At 43.6% G+C, this 11847-nt stretch overlaps 1 protein-coding gene across 1 annotated transcript in view; it reads right to left on the reverse strand.

Annotated features, from left to right (window-relative positions):
- Positions 1 to 4639, reverse strand: part of CAPS2 (calcyphosine 2) — a 47158-nt gene extending 42519 nt beyond the window's left edge. Inside the window, exons 1-3 of the mRNA XM_024212165.2 lie at positions 4598 to 4639; positions 1623 to 1732; positions 593 to 639 (exon numbers count right to left, since the gene is read on the reverse strand). Of these exons, the coding sequence (XP_024067933.2) occupies positions 593 to 639; positions 1623 to 1703 (128 nt within the window). The 5' untranslated portion in view covers positions 1704 to 1732; positions 4598 to 4639. The remainder of the gene's footprint in view (positions 1 to 592; positions 640 to 1622; positions 1733 to 4597) is intronic.
- Between the last annotated feature and the right edge of the window lie 7208 nt (positions 4640 to 11847).

Genomic DNA, 11847 nt, shown 5'->3' on the forward strand with positions numbered 1-11847 from the left:
CTCAGAGTTGGTAAGACAACTCCCACCTGTTCATGCTCTCTGTACTTGTGTGTGTGTGTGTGTGTGTATATATATATATATCTCCTCAATATATGTTTCACTCTATATGCATCCGAAGAAGTGGGCTGTAGCCCACGAAAGCTTATGCTCTAATAAATTTGTTAGTCTCTAAGGTGCCACAAGTACTCCTGTTCTTTTTGCGGATACAGACTAACACGGCTGCTACTCTGAAACCTAAAAAAGTAAAGCTCAACCATCCAACTTTTACATATTTGAAAGAAAGCAAAAATGTTAATGGGTAATCACTAATGACGGCACCAGATTCCAATTAATCTCAATGTACATTTCAAAAAACCCTACTTTACTAAAGTGAAATTTATACAAATAAGTGTGACTTTTAAAAGTATCATTTTAAGGAAAACAATTAAATTCCTCTTTAAGTATAAAGCATAGCCAACAAGTTTATGGTGATAAATTCCACCTAACTCCTTGATTTATACATCAGCATGAAGACAATGAAATAAGGAAATTTACCAAAGTTACTTAATGCAGAATAAAGCAGACAGTTCATAAGTAGGAAGAATAGACTTACTCAGCTGGACGAAGGCCATGAGTTGCTTGTATATTTGGTTTCCATCCCTACAAAAATGTCAGCATAATAATTAAATCATGATTTAAAGACACAGTTCTGTCTTTTGAGGGTTGTAAAATTGTGGTATAGACGTTTGGACTTGGGCTGGAGTCTGAACTCTGGGACACTCCTCCATCACAAATTCCCAGAGAGTCTGAAAGTCTGCACTGCAATTGTACAGCCCCACAGCCCAAGTCAGTTGACATGGGCCAGCCACAGGTGTTTAACTGCACTGTAGACATACCCTTGGAGAACAGAATTTGAATCTTGTTTTAAGACTGTTTTCTGTTACAGAAGGCAGAAGTATTACAATGGTTACATTCTGAACTCTTAGGGAGATCAGGAAAACATAGGAATGCTCCTTTCTGCAACACACCACAGAGGCCCCTACTGAATGATTGGGGTACAAAACAGCATTCTCACAGGACTACTGGCTGGAGGATGCTATTACAGAACACATCTGACAGCAGAATACAGAAAGACATCTTGTCAGGTAGCAGAAAGGCAGTCTGCCATAGTTGACAGGTCTCAGTCCTGGACTCCCTAATGTGGTCACCTAGCAACAAGAGGGAAGTTAAATGGAAGTATGTGGACTTGAAGAAAAGCAAATGCTAATCAAGAATCAGTTAACTATTTTTAATCTATAAACCTAAAGGGCACAATACTTATTAAACAAAAAAGGAAATATCTACAGTGCATAATTCAGAAAGTATTAATATTCAGACCAGTCGCAGTCAAACTAATGACTACCATTATCCAAGACTGTATTCATACTCACCAAGACAATAATTTATTTACTTTCAATAATTAGCCTGCAAGTTCTTTTATATTGCAGTAACCTTAATACTATAAACTTTTACTATAAACTATAAACTATACTATTTTAAAATCCTGAACATAAGATGGAGCTAAATGGTCTGTGAAATAATAGAACACACCTGAAAATATTTGTAAATCAAAATAGAAACATTAATCTTTCCATTAAACATACTTGACTAAGTTTCTTCCCCCTTGATGACAGCTCAGCTTGCCGTCTAGGAGATGCAGCAACTCCTTTAACCTCCAAATCCATGCAAATTTGACTGTGGACTTCACAATAAACTGTAAATAAAAAAGACTATATGAAAACCATATATTTTCTATATAATTACTATTATAAATAAAAATAATTAAATTACAGGGTATGTACCTAAAACTCCCAACCTGGGAGTTTTTATTCAATGATTAGGGCCCTACCAATTTCACGGCCATGAAAAACATGTCACGGACTGTGAAATAAGCCCTTCCCCCATGAAATCTGATCTCCCCCATACTGCTGGGAATGCCCCAGCCAGGGGCTCATAGCTGCAAGTCCCGGCCCGGGCTGGGGAGGGACAGGACTTGTTCTTCCCCTGCACAGCCACTGTTGGGGCTGCAGGAAGCTCTGGAGCTGGGCAACAACCCCGGAGGTTCCTGAAGCCGGAAGAGGCTTGTGGAAGTGGGTCCGATCTCCCCCTTGCTGCTGGGAGCGCCACATTCAGGGGCTCCTAGCTGCCAATCCCACAGGGCTGGGGAGGGACAGCACTCAGAACTGCCTCTTCACCTGCACAGCTCCTGGGGGGACAGAGGGGTGTGTGGATCAGACTCACCTCCAGGTACCTTTTGGGTTGGGATCCCCGCAGTTACAACACCATGAAATCTCAGATGTAAACATCTGAAAAGGTGAAACTGACCAATTTAAAAACCCTCTGGCCATGAAATTGATCAAAATGGACCATGAATTTGGTAGGGCCCTATCAATATTGCATTGGATGCCCATCTCCTCAGTAACTCCTGACTTCAATCTTCCCTTGCCAGTGTTATCTTTTGCTGGAAGCAGTTCCAGGCTTCTGTCTTAGCTCCAAGCTTCACTCCCTGGAAACACTAGTTTTCTCTTTGCTTCAGGCTCCCCCTAGTCCCTTCTTAACTCTAGCACAGGGGTCGGCAACCTTTCAGAAGTGGTGTGCCGAGTCTTCATTTATTCACCCTAATTTAAGGTTTCGCATGCCAGTAATACATTTTAACATTTTTAGAAGGTCTCTTTCTATAAGTCTATAATATATAACTAAACTATTGTTGTACGTAAATTAAATAAGGTTTTTAAAATGTTTAAGAAGCTTCATTTAAAATTAAATTAAAATGCAGAGCCCCCTGGACTGGTGGCCAGGACCCAGGCAGTGTGAGTGCCACTGAAAATCAGCTCATGTGCCGCCTTCGGCACGCGTGCCATAGGTTGCCTACCCCGCTCTAGCATTTGCAATTTGTACTAGATGCGTCAACACTCCCCACTCCTAACTTACATCCTACATAGTTTTAGCCAGACCAGAACTTTTGCCATACCCTAAGAATCCTTCTGGTTCCCAGCTACTGTATCCCTAATAGCTCCAAACTCTCCCTTCATGCCACACACCACCCCCTCTGCAAAGTTTCCTCCCCTATCCTGGACAGTTCTGCACCTGCAGGCAATCTTCCTCCCAACTTCAAGATTCCCAGAAACCCGACGCCCCATGGTGTATGTTCTAAATTATGCGGGAGTAAAAGTTGGCCCTGTTTTCAGATACTCAACAGATGTTCGTTTCAAGCATTCTCTGCTCCCCAGTGAAGGCGATGGGCCTATTTGTTATTTAAAGTGAAAATGCATCTATCTTCACATAACCTCAAACATTTCATTTAAAACGTAAGGAGATTTTCATAATCATAACAGGGAAAACACAGTCAAACTAGTGCATATTCATTATTAGTATTCACAAATTAATGTAATCAGATTTTTAAATTAGTATTTTTATATTTAGTCAAAATATTTAATACTATGTGTTCACAATGATTTAACCACCGCACAGAAAAGATAAAAGATAAACTTTTACAGTTGGAAAAATCTTGGGAAGTAGAAAGCTCACAAGTTAACCATCTCCACTTTCTTGTGGACAAGTATCCATCTCACAGAAACACTGCCATAAGGCGGAATAAATTGTTTAGCATAAGTACTTAGCACATATTCTAAGGGGACCATTCAAGGTAGAGTGGCCCATTAGTGGTCCCTTAGAATATGTGCTAACTACTTATGTTAAATAATCTGATCCACTTTGCATTTGATGCTCAGGGTACCTTTACCAGATCTGAAGAAGAGCTCTGGTGTGGCTCACAAGCTTCTCTCCCTCACCAACAGAAGCAGGTCCAATAAAAGATATTACCTTGCCCACTTTTTCAGTCTTGTTAGTAGTATCAAACGAAAGGTAACAGGATGAAAAGGGATAGGGACTGAAATCCTCTCACCCTTAGTTTTGATCTCTCTGGAACAGGTTGTTAGAAGTGCAAACGCGACATTGAAGCTCTCTGGCTGTGGACTTCATGGGACAGCCCTATCCAGTGATCCATCCTGTTCACAGTACTGCCAGCTAGTGTGATTTCATCCTAAAGCTCAGTATTTGGTGTTTTTCTTAAAGCTCCTGCAGCCAAGCAATTACATGAGCAGCTCCATTTTTTGTTTTGTTTTATAAGTTTCTAACCCCCGTGGCTGCAGAGAAACGTTTGGAAACCTGAATCAAGAGCACCCTACAGGCTCACAAACCAGATGGAAAATAACAAGAACCGTTTTTTTTGTTCCACACCCGAGTTTTGGGGCAGGGAAGGCGGGGGGGTGAGGACTGTCCTGGCTAAGCCCGGGCCAGCCATCAGCCGCTGGGCTTGGCAGCGAGGTGTCTCTGCCGGCGATGCCCGCAGCCCGGGAACCCCGCAACTGGGCCTCCGGGGCGTCCTGAAGGGGCAGCGCCCCGCGCACGGGGGCGGGCCTCGCCCCGCCCGTTGCCTAGGTTTCCAGTAAACAAGCCCGGACGCGGCAGGCCATTAGCACCCGCTACTCTCGGGCTAGGGGGCGGGCCACAGCCCCCGGCAGTGAAGGACCAGGAGCCTCTCGCCCCCTCCCCAGGCGCGCACTCGCTGCCCGCTCACCTCTGCGGCCGCCGCCCCTTTTCCCAAGTCTTGCAGCGTCCCTGTGCGCGCATCCGCCGGCTCTGCTGCGCGTGCACTCGAGGGGCAGGGACGCGCGCCGAGGTGTGTGTCTGCGCTCTTTGGCCCGGCCCAGCCAGTCAGGCTCCTCCCACCCTGTGTGTCCCCCCCCCCATAGCCACGCCCCCTGGGCTTGAGACGCGGGGCAGCGGCCAGTGATGAAAAGCCTCGAGCTCTGTGTTGTTCTCTCTGGGCTGCAGGGAAACAGAGCAGCAATGCTGTAAGCAGCTTTAAACCAGGAATGATCATAAATCATTAGATCATACCTAGAACTACTTATCTGGAACTCCCAAATATGTAAGTAGCTCAGGAATGTTTAGAAATATGCGATTAGGGCTATTTCTGTTTATTTCTTATGGCTAATGGACTCCTCTGTTCTAATCCCAGATGCTTTTGTTTTGCTTGTAACCTTTAAGCTGAACCTCAAGAGATATCTTGATGCTTAATTGTTGTAATTGTTTCTTTTAAGATCTAGCAAAAAGCCTAAGTTCCAAATGTATTTCCTTTCTCTTTGTTTTTAATAAATTTTACCTTTTTTAAGAACAGGATTGGATTTTTGTGTCCCTCAGAGGTTTGTGCACATGTTTAAGTAGCTCGTGGCAACAGCTGATTTCCTTTGTTTTCTTTCTCAGCTCTTCGCCGGAAGCGGGTGAAAAGGCTTGGGGGTACCCCACAGGTAGGAATTCCCAAGTGCTCCTTCCTAGGTTCAAGGGGGTTTTTTGCATTTGGGTAGTGGCAGCATTTACCAAGCCAAGGTCAGAGAAAAGCTGTCATCTTCGGAGTGTAATACAAGCCTGGAGTGGCAAGTATTAATTTTTAAAACCCTTGCAGGCCCTCACCTTCTGCACTTGAAGTGCCAGAGTGGGGAATCAGCCTTGACAGCTGCAGTCTAAATCCTAAACTTTACCGGGCTAATAATTCTAAAAGCAAGGGGATTTTTCTCACCCAAAACTTCACAGCAGTTCATGCTAACTAGAACACCTTTCAGTTGGGTCCAGCCTCTCCCAAAGTCTCCATGGAGATCTCTTGTTTTCCCCATGATCTTGCTTGGCGAGATTGGGGGAGGGGGAAAGAGGCAGGCAAAGTGATGTCACTGTCCCTCATTTATACTTTTTCCCACGTACAGGAAAAATCTTTGCTGTGTCATGAGGTTAGGCAGCCCCCATAATGTGTGTGCTTAAGCAACTGACTTTGTTTACAATTCCCCTCAGGCCCACCAATGGGGGTGGAGGAGAGCAAAGGGGGCAATTGCCCAGGGGGCCAGGCAATTTAAAAGGGCCCGGGGGGGCCCCAGCTGCCGCTGCTGCAGTAGCAGCAGCAGCCGCCGCCTCGGGCCCTTTTAAATCGCCTGGATGGTTCCGGCGGCGAAGGCAGCCGGGTGGGCATGTGGAAGCCCTGGCTGTCATAGGTGCTGAGTTTCTAATCTGCTGGGAGGTGCTCCCCCCCAGCTCCACCCCTACATCACCCCTTTCCCCAAAAGCCCCACTCCCACCTTGCTTCTTCCCACCCCCGCTCTGCCCCACCCCCCCTCTGCCCCCCCCCCCGCGCATACTCCCCCCCCCCCCCCCCCCCCCGATCCTCCAGACACCGCGAAACAGCTGAGCCGCAGCTGGCGGTAGGCACTGATTGGTGGGACCTGCTGGTGGACAGAAGGCGCTAGGGGGAGCAGGAGGTTCTAGTAGGGGGGGCTGCCGGTGTGTGCTCAGCATCCACTGTTTTTTCCCCGTGGGTGCTCCAGCCCCGGAGCATCCACGAGTTGGCGCCTATGCCAGCTGTGCCGGAAGAGCACACAGCCAGCAGCAGCCACTGGGTACCAGCCAGTGCAGGCACAGACCACATCCGTGCAGGTGCAGCTTGTGCTTGTGTGCACCAGCCGCCACACATAGTCCAGCTCTGTGCCCATGTGGCAACACCACGCCGGGCCAGCAGCAGCGTGGGGCCAGGCTCCAGCCTGCCCTGCATACATCAAATCTCAGCCATCCCTTTCTAAGGGGCCTACTGACTGTTCTGCCCTGGGGCCCGGAATTGCTGTCAGCGGGCCTTACTCCCCTGCTGGAGAATAGCCAGTGATGGTCAGTTAACACCTGGCTGGGTGTTAGTCACTCTTTTATCATCTCTGAGGAGCTAGTCTGTGGCCCATCCCCAGACTCTCAAAACATGTAACAAAATCTCATAACTTCATATACAATGATGATATACATACCTTTCAACAGGATATTAATGCTCAACAGATTGTGACTTTTCAAATATCTCACAAGGCATACTTTGTACAAAACATATATAACAGTGGTGAATATGTGCGTATGGGGGTTACATGGGGTACAATATGTCACAACCACAAACATACAGGGCACTGCCCAGTTCCACATAAACATCACCCACTGTCCTGAAGCACTTGCAGCCTAAAGGCTAAAAATGCACACACACAAGCAGACCACTTTTTTTAATTGGGAGGGGGGGAGGGGACAACAACACACACACACAAAAAGATAATAGCTGTTTAATTTCACGTTAATGAGTAGTTTTATACCATGACTAAGTTTGTCCACATTTAACAAAAAGAGAAACAAGCTTCTGTTCCAAATTTAGTGTTTCCTTTATTTATTAGCGCGCCCCCACTCATCTATGCCCATCCACGGAATGGTGTGGCCATGAGATAGGGAGCCAGCCATAATGCCCAAGTATCCTTGTCCCATCTGGCACTGGTAGCCATGCACTCAAACATCACCAAAAAGGCATCAGGGCCATCCTACATAGTCCCAAGCACACCGCCAGATTTCCAGTTCCCTCACTGGAATTTACTAACCTTTGTAGGAGCTGTTTTATTTGAGACGGTTTCTTAATAAGCTTCTGTAGCATCCTCTGCTGCTCTGCCTGCCAACCTAAGAGTGTTTGCCTTTCTGCCTGCTGGGTTTTCTGTATTTCTGTCTGTTGCTCCACTAGCCAGCGCAGCATCTCCTTCATTGAGTCCGGATCCCCCTGCCCTCACGCAGGTTACCTCGTCACTCACCTTCTCTCAATCAAGAGTGTTAAACTGACAGACAAGCCCCCATATGTCTCAAAGCATTCTTTCAGCTACTCAGTGTGCTGCACTGTCTAGCCCAGGGGTCGGCAACCTTTCAGAAGTGGTGTGCCGAGTCTTCATTTATTCACTCTAATTTAAGGTTTTACATGCCAGTAATACATTTTAATGTTTTTAGAAGGTCTCTTTCTATAAGTCTATAGTATATAACTAAACTATTGTTGTATGTAAAGTAAATAAGGTTTTTAAAAGGTTTAAGAAGCTTCATTTAAAATTAAATTAAAATGCAGAGCCCCCCCAGACCGGTGGACAGGACCCGGGCAATGTGACTGCCACTGAAAAAATCAGCTCGCGTGCCATAGGTTGCCTACCCCTGGTCTAGCCTGTTTCTGTCACCTCATGGTTGTAAACATGCCAGACTATTTTCCTTTCATCACATGTACCTCTTATTCCTCTGCTCATCTACACACAGACCGTAACACACATCTCTTCTAGAAGGCACTTTCCACACAGCCTTCCTCCTCGGTACATTTTACCTTCTGAGCCTCTCCATGCCTCCTGTTCCTTCTACTTATAGTCTCCAATTATATCATTAGCCCAGTAATTACCACACAGGTGCTCATAATCCCCCAGCATCATGTGTGTATTGGTTACAGCTGAGCCTGTGGTCATCTTTATGCTGCAGCAACATCAGTTCAGGATGCTGCTGATAGCACTCTGTCACAAACACATTTATTGCAAATGGCTTTATTGCCAAAGTGAACAACAGGGGGAATGACAGGAAAACCTGTCTCATACCAGTGGTTGTGGTTCTCAAACTTCGGTTCTAGTGACCCCTTTCACATAGCAAGCCTCTGAATGTGACCCCCCCTTATAAATTAAAAACACTTTTTAATACATTTAACACCATTATAAATGCTGGATGCAAAGTGGGGTTTGGGGTGGAGGCTGACAGCTCGCGACCCCCCCCATGTAATAACCTCGCAACGCCCTGAGGGGTCCCAACCCCCAGTTTGAGAGCCCCTGACCTAGGCCAATTAAAAGGAGGGAATTTGAAGACCATTAATCAAAGTACATGCCCAAGGATAAGTATATAGTGCTGATATGCCCCTTTAAAACTGATTTCCAAAACCAAACCTTATCAAAATCAGTCTGAAGTTCTCCCACCAGCCACTCAAAGCTTTCTTGGCATCCAAAGAAAGTAGCACACAGGAAGAATTAACATTATATATCAAATTCAGAATTCTTTTGATATTATCAGATAGATGCCTGCCAGCAACAAACCCAGATTGGTCAGGGTGAACATATTTGGACAAGATGACACTCAATCTGTTTGCCAGCACATTGGCATAAATTTTAGCATCCACATTAATTAAAGAAATAGGTCCATATGATGTACAATTGGTAAGATATTTTCCTTTTTTAGATTGACCACAATTTTTGCCTCATTCTATGAATCTGGAATCTCATTCCCCTGCAATGTAGTATTAAACAATTCAGTTAAAAAAGGGACCAACTCCTGCTTTAGAGTTCTATAATACTTCTAGAAAACCCATCGGGACCTGGAGCTTTATTGGATTTTAAATTCTTAATTACACCTTCAATTTCCCCTGCAGCAATTTGCCTATCTAGAGCTGGCACATCTTCCTCTGAGACCTGAGGTAGTCTCATACTTCTCAAATATCTATTAATAAATTCAGGATTGGGGTGTTCTGATGCATACAAAATATAAAAAAAGTTAGCAAATGCTTCAGAGATTTGTTTGATGCCAATGAATAAATCTTCCTTTTTATTTCTAATCAGAGGGATGACGGATTTATCCTGTTCCCGCCCTTCCCCTCCCCCCCCACACTTTCTGGCTAAAAACCTATCAACTTAATTGCCCTTTTTCATAATATTTTTGTTTAATATATCTAAGTGTTTGCTCAGCCTTACTTGTTTGTAACAGGTTAATCTTCCTTCTTATCTTATACACCCTTTTAGATCCTGTAGATTTATGGTTTACCTTCCAAATTAGAAAGTTCTTTAACCAAACACTCTTCTCCAAGAGCTCTCATCTCTTTGAGGTATGATGCTTTATAAGGATCCCCCTCATTACTGCCTTTCCAGTGTCCCAGAGAACACTGTTACTGACCCTTCCTTATCATTTACTTCTCTGTGTTTCTGAAAATGTTCTTCCAGCTCTTGAATTCTAAGATGGTGTCGTACAGCAAAGCTCTATTCAACCACCAGGCACTTTGTTTTTCCACTGAATCCCAATTTTTAATATAATAAATGCAGGTGCATGATCAGACCAAGTTATAATTCCCAGATCAGCTTTTTTTGACCAAATTAGCCCAACGTCCTAGAAACGAAAATCATACCAAGATTGGAATAAGATTTATTAGTAGCGGAATAACAGGTATAATCCCTGACATCCAGATTTATCTCCAGTTAGACATCTGCCAGATCATAATTTTCTAAGTAATGGAACAAATTTGCACTTGCTACCCCTGGATGCCCTCTGGGCACATTCAATCAATTCAAAAGGGGATTAAGTGCCTCATTAACACCCTTCCACCCCCACCCCCACCCCCACCCCCAGAGTAATATCATGTTTCTTCCCAAACTAGAAACTGATTTTAAAAAAGAAAGTTTGCCCTTGATCGAGAGTAAATACATGAGCTACGGTGAGAAATTTAACTTTCAAGGACCCCTTAATGAAAATATATCTGCCCTCTGTAACTAAATTGTGCTGAAACAAGAAAAGGGAAGTGTTTAGCAAAGAGTACTGCAATCCCTCTTCTATTATATTGCCCTGGAGAGACATATGGTAGCTGTATCCAAGAAGCATTCAGGTATTTATCAACATTTTTCTTCCGGTGTATTTACTCTAAATAGATTATACTAAGAAAATCCTCTTTCAGGGAGAATACCCTTTTCCATTTTGTTGGATCGTTCATTCCCTTAACATTAGCAATCATGACATTATTAAACTCATCCTTGAGTACCAAGGCTGCTCTGGCCCAGTCCCGATTGTTAAAAAGGTCCCGATTACATTTGCACCTCCTTCTTTAAACAAGACATTTTTGGTTGAGTTCCCATCATACACACAGTAATTTTAAAACTCCCACATATATTGCTTTTCTTTTTTAACACCTATATTATTGTACCCTGATCCTGAGTCTGATTTGCCATATATTTTTAAATTCATTTTTATTAATATAATCATTCTATTAAAACATAAAACAACATTTAACATCTGTTTTCATTGTTGGTAAATTGTACATTCAATTGCTGGACCACACTTTCGTTCATTATGAAATATACTCAAGAGACCAAATAACCAATAACACTCACCTTTATTGGTAGAAGTCAATAATATTAAAGTACAAGGAAAAAGGTTCTGTACCATACCAGTGTTCAGGACACCATCTCATGGAGCATTGTTCAATACACTTACACAAAAGGCATTCTTCCAAAGTTACAAATTTCAGCTAGGAGTATTTATAGGATGATCTTACAGGCTACAAAACTCTTTGCATATCACTAAAATCCAACCCTTCAGTTTGTCCCAGGTCCTTATCTTGTTGTTCTGTACCTTTCTTATCTTTTGATTGGATACTAGCATTCCAGGTACTGATCTGTGAGGGTACCTCCCTAGCTTGTACCAGGGCATAACATTAATGTATTTAGCCTTTGACAAATTTCCTATTTTCTAATGCTAAAGCTAATTTAAGCTTTTCAAACTGTTATGGGATACTTAGCATAAGAGAACAGGATTATGAAAAGACATAAGCCAATTCAGACCATATAACTGCTAGAAATAAATAATGTTATATTGATATTGTTGTAGGGATATTAAAGAAGGTACTAACAGTGATTCCCCCAAGTGACAGTGACCCCCTCATAATTTGTCCCCCACACTTTAAAATCCAACAGTTTCACCAAGTACAAAAATCTCTTGGGTCTTCTGTTAAATCTTGTAAGCTACTGTCTGTAGAAACCATTGATTATATCTATCCTGTGAAAGATACTTTGTTACTATGTAAAACTTACAAACAAGTTAATTGACTTTGTTCTTGAAGTAATTAATACAATGTAAACAAACACTATAATCCGTTAAGTGACTTTCACTTCATTCAGTGGCTCCTAGGACAGACCCCCACCCTCTGTGATTAAAGGGCCGGGA

The sequence above is a fragment of the Terrapene carolina genome, unplaced genomic scaffold (assembly GCF_002925995.2).
Source record: "Terrapene carolina triunguis isolate 2854851 unplaced genomic scaffold, T_m_triunguis-2.0 Scaffold68, whole genome shotgun sequence".
In the NCBI taxonomy this organism is placed as follows: domain Eukaryota; kingdom Metazoa; phylum Chordata; order Testudines; family Emydidae; genus Terrapene; species Terrapene triunguis.